The 16,284-nt window shown below is 42.2% G+C and overlaps 1 protein-coding gene across 1 annotated transcript in view; it reads right to left on the bottom strand.

Moving 5' to 3' along the window:
- Positions 1–16,284, bottom strand: part of LOC309867990 (uncharacterized protein) — a 368,605-nt gene that overhangs the window by 74,345 nt on the left and 277,976 nt on the right. The window contains exons 7-8 of the mRNA XM_082737339.1: positions 2,316–2,454; positions 1,850–2,213 (exon numbers count right to left, since the gene is read on the bottom strand). Of these exons, the coding sequence (XP_082593465.1) occupies positions 1,858–2,213; positions 2,316–2,454 (495 nt within the window). The 3' untranslated portion in view covers positions 1,850–1,857. The remainder of the gene's footprint in view (positions 1–1,849; positions 2,214–2,315; positions 2,455–16,284) is intronic.

Genomic DNA, 16,284 nt, shown 5'->3' with positions numbered 1-16,284 from the left:
TTCCCTGCACCTCTGAATCTTCTCTGTGGCTGGCACAGGGAAACACAGTCTGACCTGAAGGAAGGACCTTGATCCTTCCTGAGCTCCTGAACTGGCATGCTGGAATTCATATTCCAAATATCTTCTGTAGGGCCCATGGCTGGCTGCCCCAAATGTATGCCAGGAGCAGACTCATTATTTTTCATGGAATGTAATTAGGAGACCCCTACTGCAAGGCCCCTCAGACCCTCCTCTGTGCCCCTTAAGGCAGGAGTAATTCTGCTACATGAAGAGTAATTCCCTTCCAGTACTGACAAGTAAAAACACATCCTTCTCACTAGAGATAGAGACTTTCTGTCTGAGAAAGCTGGAGAAACAGACCTTGCTAATCTTTTACTAATTTCCTACCTCAGGAAAAATTATGCCTAGAATTCCTCATTAAGTAAAGCTTCCAATATGTGTTTTCATTTTCCTGTAAATTCCTCACAAATGTGTCATCTCTTTGTCAAAATGTGAAAAGAATAACTGCCTGCCTATTTATCTCTCCGGGTCTCATTTTAACTACATGACTTCTATGCACATGTAATAAAATGTTGTTTTCTTTCTCTTGTTAATCAGTCTCATGTCAACTTACTTCTTTGTCCATCAGAACCTGTGACTGAGGGAAATTCTTCCTCTCCTTCCCCTCACTAGACTCTGTATTCTGCCACAGTGTGCTTTTCAATGCAGACACCAGTACTACACGTGAAACCCACAACCCTGTGTGCTGGTGTAAAGACTGCAGAAGTCTGTGTGTCTGGCATGAGGGTTCTTTTTTTTTAACCATTTTTTAAAAATTTATTTTTTATTTTCAGCATAACAGTATTCATTATTTTTGCACCACACCCAGTGCTCCATGCAATCCGTGCCCTCTGTAATACCCACCACCTGGTACCCCGACCTCCCAACCCCCACCCCTTCAAAACCCTCAGATTGTTTTTCAGAGTCCATAGTCTCTCATGGTTCACCTCCCCTTCCAATTTCCCCTAACTCCCTTGATTTTCTACAAAAACCTCTCTTACATTTTCATGAAGATAATCTTGTATTTCCAGTGTGTGTTATGGGTTCACTGGGTCAGCCACTGTCTGTAACACTAAGGTCCAAATAGACAGAAGGGTTGGTTTTCCACCACAGTTCTCTTCTTTTCCTCCTGTGGTGTTCTGAGATGGCAACCAGAACAACAGGGAGCCCTCCCTCCAGGACCCAGCAGGACAGGGATAGGTTTCCCTCTCTGGATTGTCATCCCACCGCTTTCTGGGGAAATCTGAGCATCTCTCATAGCAGGTGGACTCCTTTTCCATCCAGGAAATGCAGCGGTGCCTACAGAAGGGCAGTTCCTGATCACCTGTGTTCGCCCACATGTACAATGAGCCAGAAGATACACTGGAGCCAGGAGGACAAGAACTGACTTGGGCAGTCATAAACATGTGGGGACAGTGTGTGCCCCGCTGAGGGCAGAGAAGAGGCATGCAGCATGCAGAGAGCCTGGGCTGTGCAGATGTTTCTTAAGGACGATGGGAATTTGCAGCATGTGCTTCTGTGGAGAACGAAAATGGGACATAGAAGAGGTTGATGAAGGGAAGTTCCCCGGAGACTGGTGAGATCTCAACTATGTGGAGGCAAAGTTATATTCTTGTGGTCGGTTGTACGGAGAACATGAGGTATTAGCTATGGAAGAAAAAAATATATCTTTGTGGACAGCTGAGATTGTGGAGAGGAAATTCCTGATCTCAAAAGGAAGTCCTACCCCACTGAACCTGCTCCTGGGTCTGATCTCTGCTGTGGATGCTGAGCTCTCTCTGCTGCCCTGAGTGCCCCTGCAGCTCAGCACATCCTGTGTCAACAGGGAGGTTTCTGCACTGGCTCACAATGAGGGCCTCTCACTGTGTCTCTCACACAGTAATACACGGCTGTGTCCTCGGCTCTCAGGCTGTTCATCTGTAGATACAGCATGTTCTTGCCGTTGTCTCTGGAGATGGTGAATCGGCCCTTCACAGAGTCTGTGTAGTATGTGCTACTACCAGTATTGCTAATTTCTGCAACCCACTGCAGCCCCTTTCCTGGAGCCTGGCGGACCCAGTACATGTTGTAGTTGCTGAAGGTGAATCCAGAGGCTGCACAGGAGAGTCTCAGGGACCCCCCAGGCTTCACCAGGTCTCCCCCAGACTCCACCAGCTGCACCTCACACTGGACACCTGCAAATGGAAGACACCTTGGTCAGGAAACTATCACATATCTAGTGTTTCTCTCACTCATATCCACTCATATACTCAATTTCTTTTTTCTCCATAAATTACCTTTTAAAAGAGCAAGAAGGAAAACCCAGCCCAGCACAAATTCCATGGTGAGTTGTCTATATTCTGTCCTGATCACTGAGTGAACACCTGGGTATCCCGGGCCTGGGGCTCCTCTCCCAGCTGCAGGATCTTGTCTATGCTGGTTAAATCAGAAGAGGAAAGGCCCTATTTGCATGTCCTCTAGCTATATATTCAGCTTGCGTATCTATTCTGACAGGGAGGCAGTGACCCACGCAGTTGTGAATACCTTTAATTTAGTGCTAATGACCAATTTTGAAAAAAAAATGTTTTTTATTATGTAACATTCCAGGGTGTATACTTGTGTTTGTAGGGTGGCCATGAACATATCCGGGGTGAGATTGACCCCAGGATCTAGGTCAGTGCTCCCCCAATAGGATCTGCTACCCCCACCCCAAATCATCTGCAGGACCGAATGTCAGGCTATGAGGAATGTGGATCCCTTCCTCTAATGGGGATGGATTTATTTTGCTTATATTATACTTTACCATAAATACAGAGAAAATCAGCATCGTGTAGGTGTATTTTCATGTCTTTAACATTTCACTTTCTCTGCGTTCTTATAGAATCATTTTTGTTATTACCTATAATAAGTTTGACATGTATATTCGACACAAGATCAACAGCCCACATATGGAGTGTGTGATATGACAAACATAGGTGTCACAATCATCTTTATTGACAGTGAGTGCTTCAATTCTCCCTAAATTTCCAGCATTTCCCACCTGGAATTCCTTCTCTTTCCCTTATTTACCCTGTCCCCATGTAAATATTGTTCTTTCTCATGCCACTTTATACTAGCTTTAATTCTGTAGAATCCATAAATGGGTCATTTTACTCTATGTACTTTGTCTGTAAGGCTTCTTTGCCCCAGAATCAATCCTTGTGGATACAGTCGTGTTGCTGTCTGTATCAGTAATCACTGTTTTTAATGACTGACAGCTTGTAAGGCAGCAGTTGGAAGCACCAGCTGGAGGATGATCTGAAAGAGCAGAAAGAAGCCACTTGCTGCAAGCCTCATCCACACACCCTCTTGACCCAGGAGTTCTTAGTTCCAAAAAAGAGAAGAACTCCCTTGTTGTTCAGGAACCATTTCTGCTGTCTGTGGGGAAGAGAACCAAAGGCAGAAAGAGGTGGACCAGAGAAGGTTGGGTTAGAAGCTCAGAAAGTTGGTGCAGCCACTTTGGAGAACAGTGTGGAGATTCCTTAAGAAGTTAAAAATAGAACTTCCCTATGACCCTGCCATTGCACTACTGGGTATTAACCCCAAAGATACAGATGTAGAGAAAAGAAGGGTTATCTGTACCCTAATGTTTATAGCAGCAATGGCCATGGTTGCCAAACCGTGGAAAGAACCAAGGTGCCCTTCAATGGGTGAATGGATAAGGAAGATGTGGTCCATATACACTATGGAGTATTATGCCTCCATCAGAAAGGAGGAATACCCAACTTTTGTAGCAACATGGACAGGACTGGAAGAGATTACGTTGAGTGAAATAAGTCAAGCAGAGAGAGTCAATTATCATATGGATTAACTAGTTTGTGGAGCATAACAAATAGCATGGAGGACATGGGGAGTTAGAAAGGAGAAGGGAGTTGGGGAAAATGGAAGGGGAGGTGAACCATGAGAGACTATGGACTCTGAAAAACAATCTGAGGGTTTTGAAGGGGCTGGAGTGGTAGGTCAGTGTACTAGATGGTGCGTAATATAGAGGGCATGGATATTATATATTATATATTATATATAGAGAAAGAATATTATATATTCTTTTTTATATTTTTTCTTTAGAAGAATATACACACACATATATATAATATTATATATTTTTTTCTTTATTTTTTCTTTGTTAATTTTCTTTTCTGAACTTATTTTTATCCCATTTCTTTCCCCCAATGATTTGGGGTCTTAATTTGGGGAGTATTTTGCTCTCTTAGAAGAAAATAGCTCCCCAAATTTTAAAGAATGAAAAACATATATAAGAGTAAACACGATGAAGGAATGGAATATGACTATAAAGATGATAAATTAAAAAAAAAATTCTAAAAAAAGAGTTGCTAAGATAAGTTGGTTGGGAGCATAAAGTAAAAGAAAGTGGAGAGAATTTGTTGAGGCTGCAGACTGGAAAAAAGGCCTGTGCTAGATTTAGAGTATATTTTGATCTATTGGAAGAAATTTTATCCCAAAATTTCTTATAATTAAAAACCCTATGGGTATACAAAAATAAGGTTATATACAATGAAGGATAAAATATGACTATAATAATGAAGGTTCAAAAAGATTTTTTAAGGAAAGGTATTGTTAAGATAAACTAGTTAAAAAATGTTAAAAGAGGTAAGAGTAAAATTAAAAATATTAGAATAAGAAAAATAAAATTAAAAAATTTAAGTTTGTAAGACTAATGAATCATAGGGAGACAGCCATGAATTCCATGCTTTGCTTCCTCCTCCTCTGGAATTCTGCTATTCTCCTAGGTCAGTGAACTTGGTTCTTGGCTGGATTTCTTGCTGATCTTCTGGGGGAGGGGCCTGTTGTAGTGATTTTCAAGTGTTGTTGCCCCAGGCGGAATTGCACCGCCCTTACCAGGGGCCAGGCTAAGTCATCTGCTCAGGTTCTCATTTGGGAGCTATTTTTCCCTGAGTGCTTTCTGTAGAGTTCCGGTGGATGGTAATGAAAATGGCAGCCTCCCAGTCCCTGGCCAGAGGGGCCCCACTCCTCAGTGGGCCCTTGGAGAAAAGCGTTCAATAACTCCTGCCTCCCTGGCCTCTGGCTGCGCTCTGACCTCACCCGGCCTGTGACTGAGTGTCTCTGTCTCTGGTGCACAGTAGTGCCTGGAGTCTCCAAACCCCACAGATCCCTGCACTCTTCCAGGGGAGTCTTCCTAGATCTTGAGGGATCTCTGCTCACAGAACAGTGGTCGGTGACATGAATCATGGTTTAAGGTAACCCCAAGCTGAGAGCTCACTCCTCAGCTCTGTCTCTGCAGTCGGCTTCCCCACTCTAATACCGGCGAGCTCTGCTACACTCAGACACCCCTGACCCTCCTTTGACCCTGTGGGACCTGAGACCATGCGCTCCCCACGTGGGCTTCACCCCTGCTTAGCTTAGCTAAGTCCCAGGTCCCAGGACAGCCTTCCCTGTGCTAAGGCAGAGAGAGAGCAGCAGAGAAAACCAGGTCTTGGTCCTTAAGCGATCAGCGCACCGGAGAATGCAGGGGTTCTTGCTGCTGTGAGGGGATGGGAGCCACGTTGGTCTGCAGAAGGCATGAGACCAACTCATGCTCCCCTGAGAGAGTTACAAAGGCCGGGCAGGCGCTCTTTGACCTGCGCCATTGTTTCAAAGCCTAAGCCACATGCCCCAAACTCTCCTCTGACAGAGGTGCATAAAAGCCTAGCCCGGTGCTCTCGGATCTGCACCCCGTTCTCAGTGCCTGAGACCCATAGACGCCCCTGAAAGAGGTGCAAGCAAGCCGCGCACTCTTAGACCCAGCAAGACCAGGCACTCCCAGCCCAGGGCCAGCGGGAAAATCTCAGTGTGCGATTGCTGCTTGGAACCTCTCTGGCAGTCAGGAGCTCCCAGACAGCCACCACTGCTTTGGCTTTGGGTACAAGCAAAAGATCCTGCACACCCAGGGTCTGTAACTTGGCACCTGCTCTGCCAGCAGCCAAGGGGGAACTTATTTAGGCTCTGCACCCAGACTGAGGCTTCACTCTGAGAGGGAGATCAGGGTGCAGTTTGTTTTCCTCTAAAGCTACAAAAACCATCAAAGGCTGTCAAAGTGAGAGAAAAAAAAATGAACAAACATAAAAACCACCAGAAAACAAAAGCCTGAAAAAAAACAGTTTTCTCAAAGTCCACACCCTTGAGGGGGGCGGGAGGATTTAACTCAGGAAACATCACTGACTGACAACCCATGTGGCAGGCCCCTCCCCCAGAAAACAAACCAAGAAAGAAAACAAAAAAAAAAGGACTACAAGAAAACAACCACTACTTCATAGGAAAACATGTATTATTCACTTGTTCCCACTATTCCGGTTCATTTTTTTTTTTTTTTTTACACATAGGTAATTTTTTCAACCTATTTACCATCATAACTAGCTGTACAGTACATCAAATTCCATAATACCCATCTAAACTGAACTTTTTGATACATACACCTATCTTTTTCTTTTGCATTTTTATTTTTTTAAATTTTTAAATTTTAAATTTTTTTTAAAATTTTAAAATTTTATTTTTTAAAAATTTTAGTTTAGTTTAGTCTAGTTTATTCTTTTTATTTTTATCCTCTAATATTCATATAGAGTTAAAATTCAAAGTAATTCCCTTTCCCCAAACAATACTACCCTCATAGGTAAACCAATTTTTAATCCCCTTTATCTTAGGAAAGTTGAGTCCTTTAACAAAGATACCAAGATACATCCAGGAAGAATCAAAACAACCTTCCTCGCACACACTGAGAATTTATAAAATCTCCCATCTTCTTCTTCCACCAGTGTTTCTGTGTTTTTGTGTTTGTCCTGATAGCATATAAATCTTACACGTGGGGCTCTTTTTGACGAGATTCTTCCTTTATTTGCATATATATATATTTTTTTCTCTTGTCATATACTTGTATCAGTCTTTTTGTCTCTATTTGTTTGTCTACTTCATAATCTTACCTTGGGGCCCATCTTGGCTGGACTTCCCTTTCATCATCCCTTTCTTTCCTGTCTCTCTCTCTCTTCTTTTTCTTTTATTTCTTTTCTTTTGTCTCTCGTTTGGGTGGGGAATCCTGATTGCTCAGAAGTGTTACAGGGTGCACCTTGACTACACCACAGTTGAGACATCCAGCTACATCTGTTCAGGCATCTCCCACCAAAATGACTAGTTGGAGGAAGGCCCAACAGAAGAAAAATACAGAGGATGGGCCTTCTGCAACAGAGCTAATGGCTATCAACATAGACAATATGTCAGAAAGAGAATTCAGGCTAACAATTATCCAGGCAATAGCTAGGTTGGAGAAAGCCATGGATGACCAAATGAAATTGATTAGGGCTAAACTAAAAGCGACCAGACAGGATGTTCACAATGTTAGGGAGGAGCTTAAAGCTACCAGGGAGGAGGTTCACAATGCTCTCAATGAGTTCCAATCTAATCAAAACTCTCTCAAAGCTAGGGTAACTGAGACAGAAGATAGAATTAGCAATCTGGAGGACAAGCAGATAGAGAGAAAGGATCAGGAGGAAGCCTGGAACAAACAGCTTAGAAACCACGAAAACAAAATCAAGGAAATAAATGATGCCATGAAGCATTCCAACGACACAATTATTGGATTCCAAGAAGGGGAGGAGAAAGAAAGAAGTCTAGAAGATATAGTGGAACAAGTCCTTCATGAAAATTTTCCCAATCTCATGAATGAAACCAGCGTTCATGTACTGGAGGCTGAAAAATCTCCACCCAAGATTATACATTCCAAAAAAAATCACGACAACTGATAGTCAAATTGAGGAATTATAATTGTAGGTATAATCTCTAAAGAGCTGCCAGGGCAAAGAGGCTCCTTACTTACAGAGGGAAGCCCAACAGATTAACATCAGACTTGTCCACAGAGACGTGGCAAGCCAGAAAAGGCTGGCAAGATATATTCAGGGCACTAAATGAGAAGAACATGCAGCCAAGAATACTTTATCTAGCAAGACTGACATTCAAAATGGATGGAGAGATAAAGAGTTTCCAAGACTGGCAAGGCTTAAAAGATTATGCAACCACCAAGCCGACACTACAGGAAATATTAAGGGGGGTTCTATAAAAGAGGAAAAATCCTAAGAATAGCATTGAACAGAAATATAGACACAGTCTGCAGAAATAAAGACTTCAAAGGTAACTCGATGTCAATAAAAACATATCTATCAATAATCACTCTCAATGTGAATGGCCTAAATGCACCCATAAAATGGCACAGGATTGCAGATTGGATAAAACGACAGGAACCATCCATATGTTGTCTACAAGAGACCCATTTTGAACCTAAAGATACACCCAGACTGAAAGTGAAGGGGTGGAGAAGCACCTTTCATGCCAATGGGCCTCAAAAGAAGACTGGGGTAGCGATTCTCATATCAGATAAATTAGATTTTAAACTAAAGACTGTAGTCAGAGATACAGAAGGACACTACATAATCCTTAAAGGGACTATCCACCAAGATGATCTAACAATTTTAAAATCTATGCTCCCAATATGGGAGCAGCCAATTACTTAAGAAAACTGTTAATCAAGATAAAGAGTCATATTGATATGAATACACTAATCGTAGGAGATCTTAACATGCCTCTCTCAAGAATAGACAAATCATCGAAGCAGAAAATTAATAAAGAAACAGGAGCATTGAATGACACATTGGACCAGATGGACCTCATAGATATATACAGAATATTCCACCCTACAACAACAGAATACTCATTCTTCTCAAGTGCACATGGACCCTTCTCCAGAATAGATGACATACTGGGTCACAAATCAGGACTCAAACGATACCAAAAGACTGAGATGATTCCCTGCATATTCTCAGATCACAATGCTTTGAAACTTGAGCTCAATGACAAGGAAAAGTTCAGAAGGAACTCAAACACCTGGAAGCTAAAGGCCACCTTGCTTAAGAATGCTTGTATCCACCAGGAGATCAAAGAAGAACTGAAACATTTCATGGAAATCAATGAGAATGAAGACACTTCTGTCCAAAACCTATGGGATACAGCAAAGGCGGTTTTAAGGGGGAAATACATAGCCATCCAGGCATCCCTCAAAGAAATTGAAAAATCCAGAACATAGCAGCTGTCTCTACACCTTAAAGAACTAGAGAATCAACAACAAATCAAACCGACTCCACACATAAGAAGGGAAAACATCAAGATTAGAGCTGAGATCAAAGAGGTAGAAACCAAAGATACAGCAGAACGTTATCAATGGGACTAGAAGCTGGCTTTTTGAAAGAATCAATAAGATTGATAAACTATTGGCCACACTAATACAAAAGAAAAGAGAGAAAGACCAAATTCATAAAATTATGAATGGAAAGGGAGAGATCACAATGAACAACAAAGAAGTAGTAACAATAATAAGAAGTTACTATCAACAGTTATATGCCAATAAGCTTAGCAACTTAGATGAAATGGATGCATTTCTGGAAAACTATAAACTCCTAACATTGAACCAGGAAGAAATCGACAACCTGAATAGACCGATATCTAGTGATGAGATTTAAGCAGTGATCAAAAATTTCCCAAAAAACAAGAGCCCAGGACATGAAAGGATTCCCCGGGGAATTCTACCAAACTTTCAAAGAAGAAATAACACCTATTCTCCTGAAGCTCTTTCAAAAAATTGAAGCAGAAGGAAAACTTCCAGACTCTTTCTATGAAGCCAGCCTTACCCTGATCCACAAACCAGGCAAAGTCCCTACCGAAAAGGAGAATTTCAGACAATTATCACTGATGAATATGGATGCTGAATTCTCAACAAGATCCTAGCTAACAGGATCCAACAGCACATTAAAAAGAGGAGGGATACTAACCATAAGTGACTCTTAATCTCACAAAACAAACTGAGGGTTGCTGGGGGGAGGGGGTTTGGGAGAAGGGGGTGGGATTATGGACATTGGGGAGGGTATGTGATTTGGTGAGTGCTGTGAAGTGTGTAAACCTGGTGATTCACAGACCTGTACCCCTGGGGATAAAAATATATATTTATAAAAAATAAAAAATTTAAAAAAAAAAAGATTATCCACCATGATCAGGTGGGATTCATCCCTGGGCTACAAGGATGGTTCAACAATCGCAAATCAATCAATGTGATAGAACAAATGAATAAGAGAAGAGAGAAGAACCACATGGTCCTCTCAATTGATGCAGAAAAAGCAGTTGACAAAATCCAGCATCCGTTCCTGATTAAAACGCTTCAAATTATAGGGATAGAGGGAACATTCCTGAACCTCATCAAATCTATCTATGAAAGACCCACAGCAAATATCATCCTCAATGGGAAAAAGCTTGTAGCCTCCCCTTTGAGATCAGGAACAAAACAAAGATGCCCACTTTCACCACTCTTGTTCAACATAGTATTAGGAGTCCTAGCAACAGCAATCAGACAACAAAGAGAAATAAAAGGTATCCAAATTGGTAATGAAGAAGTCAAACTCTCTCTCTTCGCAGATGACATGATTCTTTATATGGGAATCCCAAAAGACTCCACCCCCAAACTACTAGAACTCATTCCACAATTCAACAACGTGGCAGGATATAAAGTCAATGTGCAGAAATCAGTGGCTTTCTTATACACTATCAATGAAAATACATAAATGGAAATTAGAGAATTGATTCCATTTACTCTAGCACCAAGAACCATAAGATACCTGGGAATAAACCTAACCAAAGAGGTAAAGGATCTGTACTTGAGGAAATACAGAACACTCATGAAAGAAATTGAAGAAGATACAAAAAGATGGAAGACCATTCCATGCTCTTGGATTGGAAGAATAAACATTGTTAAAATGTCCATACTGCCTAGAGCAATCTATACTTGTAATGCCATTTCAATCAAAATTCCACTGGTATTCTTCAAAGAGCTGGAGCAAATAATCCAAAAATTTGTATGGAATCAGAAGAGACCCCGAATCGCTAAGGAAATGTTGAAAAAGAAAAATAAAGCTGGGGCATCCCATTATCTCTTTTTAAGCTTTATTACAAAGCTGTGATCACCAAGACAGCATGGTAATCAATGGCATAAAAAGAGACACATAGACCAGTGGAACAGAGTAGAGAGCCCAGATATGGACCCTCAACTCTATGGTCAATTAATCTTTGACAAAATAGGAAAAAATATACAATGGAAAAAGTCTCTTCAATCACTGGTGCTGGGAAAACTGGACAGCTATACGTAGAAGAATGAAACTCGACCATTCTCTTACACCATACACAAATATCAACTCAAAATGGATAAAAGACCTCAACGTGAGACAAGAATCCATCAGAATCCTTGAGGAGAAAATAGGCAGTAATCTCTTCGATATCAGCCACAGCAGCTTCATTCAAGATGTGTCTCCAAAGGCAAAGGAAACAAAAGTGAAAATAAACTTTTGGGACTTCATCAAAATCAAAAGCTTCTGCACAGCAAAGGAAACAGACAAAAAAACAAAGGGGCAACCCACGTAATGGGAGAAGATATTTGCAAATGACAGTACAGGCAAAAGGTTGATATCCAGGAGCTATAATGAACTCCTCAAAGTCAACACACATAAAACAGACAATCATATCAAAAAATGGGCAGACAATATGAACAGACACTCCTCCAATCAAGACATACAAAGGGCTATCAAACACATGAAAAAATGTTCATCATCACTATCCCTCAGGGAGATTAAAATTAAAACCACATTGAGATATCACCTTACACCAGTTAGAATGGCCAAAATTAACAAGACCGGAAACAACATGTTTTGGAGGGGATGTGGAGAGAGGGGAACCCTCTTCCACTGTTGCTGGGAATTCAACTTGGTGCAGCCTCTTTGGAAAACAGTGTGGAGATTCCTCAAGAAATTAAAAATAGAACTTCCTTATGACCATGCCATTGCACTCCTGGGTATCTATCCCAAAGAAACAGATGTCGTGAAAGAAGTGCCATCTGTACCCCAATGTTCATAGCAGCAATGGCCACGGTCGCCAAACTATGGAATGAACCAAGATGCCCTTCAATGGACGAATGGATAAGGAAGATGTGGCCCATATACACTATGGAGTATTAGGCCTCCATCAGAAAGGATGAATACCCAATTTTTGTAGCAACATGGATGGCACTGGAAGAGACTATGCTGAGTGAAATCAGTCAAGCAGAGAGAGTCAATTATCATATGGTTTCACTTATTTGTGGAGCATAACAAATAGCATGGAGGACAAAGGGTGTTAGAGAGTAGAAGGGAGTTGAGGTAAATTGGAAGGGGAGGTTAATCATGAGAGACTCTGGACTCTGAAAAACAATCTGAGGGGTTTGAAGTGGCGGGAGTTTGGAGGTTGGGGTACAAGGTGGTGGGTATTATAGAGGGCAAGGATTGCATGGAGCACTTGGTGTGGTGAAAAAATATTGAATACTGTTTTTCTGAAAATAAATAAATTAATTAAAAAAAAAAGAGGGAGAAGTCTAAGCCAAAATGGGCCCAAAGGTAAGATTTATGAAGTATACAAACAAAAACAGACAAACAGAAGGAGTGACAAAAGTATTTGACACGAGAATATATATATATATGAAATAAAAAAGAACCTCATCTAAAAGAACTCCAAGTATAAGATTTATATACTATTAGTAAAACTCAATTACACGGAAACACTGGTGGATGAAGAAGATGGGAGAGTAGCTATAAATTTTCATTGTGGGCGAGGAAGGCTATTTTGATTTTTCCTGGATGTATCTTGATATCTTTGTTAAAAGACTCAACTTTCCTAAGATAAAGGGGGATTAAAAATTGGCTTACCTATAGTGTTAGCATTGATTGGGGGAATGATATTATCTTGAAGTTTAACTCTATATTAATATTAACAATTTAAAATAGAAAAGAATAAACCTAACTAAATAAAATTAAATTAAAAATTAAAAAAATAGAAAAGCAAAAGGAAAACTTGTATATGTATCAAAATGTTCAGGTTAAAAGGTTACTATGGAATTTGATGTACTGGACATCTCACTGTATTGGTAAATAGGTTAAAAAATTATCTATAAAAAAATGAACCAGAATATTGGGAATGATTTAAAAATAAAGGTTGTATCTATGAAGTCGTGGTGGTTGTTCTCTTGTCGTCTTTTTTTTTTTTTTTTTTTACCCTGGTTGGCTTCCTGGGGGAGGAGCCTGCCATGTAGGCTTCCAGGCAGTGTTCCCTGAGTTAAGTCCTCCAGGACCCCTCAAGAGGGTGGGCTCTGAGGAAACCTGTTTTTCAGGCCTTTGTTCTCTGGAGGTTTTTATGTTTGTTTGTTCATTTGTTTTCTCTTCCTTTGACAGCTTTTGATGGTCTTTGGAGGTTTAGAGGAAAGAGATTGCACCCAGACCTCCCTCTCAGAGAGAAACCTCAGTCTATTCCCCTCTGGGAGCTGCAGAGCACATAAGTTCCCCCTTGGCCACTGGAAGAGCACGTCCCATGTTGCCGGCCCTGGGGACACAGGAACTCCTGCTTGTACCCAAAACGCCAACAGCGGCAGCTCTCTGGGCAGCTCCAGACTGCCAGAGAGGGTCCAAGCAGCGATAGCACACTGAGATTTTCCTGCTGGCCTGGCCTGACAGTACTCAGGCCTTCAGGGACAGAGAGCACTGGGATGGCACCTGCATGCACCTCTCTCAGGGGAGGGTGTGGGGCACGACTCAGGCTCTAATAGCACGACATGGTGTGTTTTGGGGGACTGCAAAAAAGTCTGTGCTTCTGCTGGCTGACAGGGCTCCCAGCCCCTCACGGAGCTGGACCTCACGTGCTCTCAGACCTGCTTGTCCCTCAGGGACCAAGACATGGCTTCCACACTGCACTCTCTCTGGCTCAGCACTGGGGTGGCTGCCCTGGGTCCAGGGACTTAAGCCTCTGTCCCTAAACACCCTGATTCCCAGAACTTCCCCCTGCAATTCTTTGTTCTTTTTGAGTGCTTTCAACCAGACTCCAAGTTAATGCTGGTCCCCAGTCGCAGGGCGCTCTCCTATTTCCAATGGGTCTCTTCTGGTGGCTCCCTCCCGCTTTTGTTTATCTTCCCATATTAGTCCGATGTTACCACTCCTCTGTACCTGCCCACTGGTGTCTTCTGCCCCCATAGAGATCCAGACGTGTATAATTCTTTTTTTCTTTAAAGATTTTATTTATTTATTTGACAGACAGAGATCATAAGCAGGCAGACAGGCAGGCAGAGAGAGGGAGAGGAGGAAGAAGGCTCCCTGCAGAGCAGAGAGCCCGATGCGGGACTCAATCCCAGGACCCTGAGATCATGACCTGAGCCGAAGGCAGCAGCTTAACCCACTGAGCCACCCAGGCGCCCCAGACGTGTATAATTCTAATCTCAGGCTGATTTCATGGGTGATCGGATTTCATTGGTAGGTAATCAGCTCACTTTAGGGTACAGGTTGAAAAGGGGCCTCCTCCTTCTTCCCCGCCATCTTGTCTCCCCCTCACTATTATGTTTTATATTTTATACTAAATAACTCTACAAATAATAGAATAATGGGAAGTGGGTATTATAATATCTTGAATGAAAATCCCAAGCAGATTGTTACGTTAGGTTGTTTTTTATAAGTTATATTGCACAGTAAATTCATCTGTTAAATATAATTATGTGAACTCTTTTTGGTTGTAAAATATATTACCAGTTATGCAAGTAATTCCTATAATACTTCCAGGAGTAGCATTACCTAAAAATATACAGATTTATAGTGTAATAATTCATCAGAGGTTATCAATAAATGAAACATACCACGGATATTATGGAAAGAAGGATATGACAGTTAGGCAATGCATCCAGACATTTTCTGCCAATGTTTGTATATTAGAACAGAAAGAAATGTATATATACCTCATAAGAAACACAGCTGGGGACAGCCTGCTGATTATGCAGAGAAAAAACTGAGAGATGAGATTTGGGGAACAATGGAGAATACTGAAAATCCACAGTTGTTCAAGAGAACTTGGTGGTGACACAAGTAAGTGAGAGAGTCTGTGAGGTTCTGCACGTCTGGGACTCCTTGTCCAGGTTCATCTGGATCAGTGAACACAACACAAGGAGACTCACAGGAGGCCGGTACACTAGATTGGTAACTGTTCTTAGACATTCCTGTAAGGTATTAAATACACACACAGGACAGCTGCCAACACACAGAAGACCCGCTAATGAGTGTCCCTATTCTTGGGAATGACCATCCCAAGATGCTTCATGCTGAGTTGAGGAGTGGGCCTGACCCTCCTCCAGCTACAGGCAAATAGATTCACCTCAGACACAGAAGATGCATTCCATGCAGACCCCCCCTCGACGTTACAAGAGTAGAAGGACTCTGAGTGGAAGGGCCATTCCTGTGACTCCTCTGGTTTCATAGGAAATCAAGAGAGCAAACAGCCCAGAAGATATTTATGAATTCTCTAGGTGAAATCCTGGCCAGTTCAATGGGACAAAAGCAGGGATATGAGAGGAAGTGACAGTATTGTCTCATATAGTACCTGCTATATTATTTTAATTCTGGATCATGGTTTGAGCCATATATCCCCATTTCAGCCCCACTTCAGAGCCCTCCCATCATGGGAGACATTCATTATTGAACCTTTCTCCATCTGACACTTGGCGAAGATCTGGACAGTGTAACAGGACCCAAGTTCCATGGGGCTCAGGATACAGGACAGGTTGAGAGAGAAGTCAGAAGAAGGAGAGAATGAGGGTGGGGGTGGTTTCTGATGGATATTCAAGGGACAGCACAGGGTGGGCAGGGATCAGGGACCTGCCAGCTGGATCTCAGGATTCACATGGATTCCCTGTGTGGAAGCAGGAAACACGTCTCAAACACAGTCACCAAGGACGCTCTCATGGATTCTCCCTACCAGAACAGGACCCAGAAGGACAGGGATGGGTTTCCCTCTCTGGATTGTCATCCCACCACTTTCTGGGGAAATCTGAGCGTCCCTCATAGCAGGTGGGCTCCTTTTCCATCCAGAAAATGGAGCTGTGCCTACAGAAGGGCAGTTCCTGATCACCTGTGTCCGCCCACATGTACAATGAGCCAGAGGATACACTGGAGCCAGGAGGACAAGAACTGACTTGCGCAGTCATAAACATGTGGGGACAGTGTGCGCCCCGCTGAGGGCAGAGAACAGGCATGCAGCATGCAGAGAGCCTGGGCTGTGCAGGTGTTTCTCAAGGATGGTGGTAAATTGCAACATGTGCTTCTGTGGAGGACGAAAATGAGACATAGAAGA

Source organism: Mustela nivalis (assembly GCF_964662115.1).
Source record: "Mustela nivalis genome assembly, chromosome: 6".
In the NCBI taxonomy this organism is placed as follows: Eukaryota; Metazoa; Chordata; class Mammalia; order Carnivora; family Mustelidae; genus Mustela; species Mustela nivalis.
The sequence above is the reverse complement of the archived record's forward strand: the minus strand, read 5'-3'. Positions and strand labels throughout refer to the sequence as shown.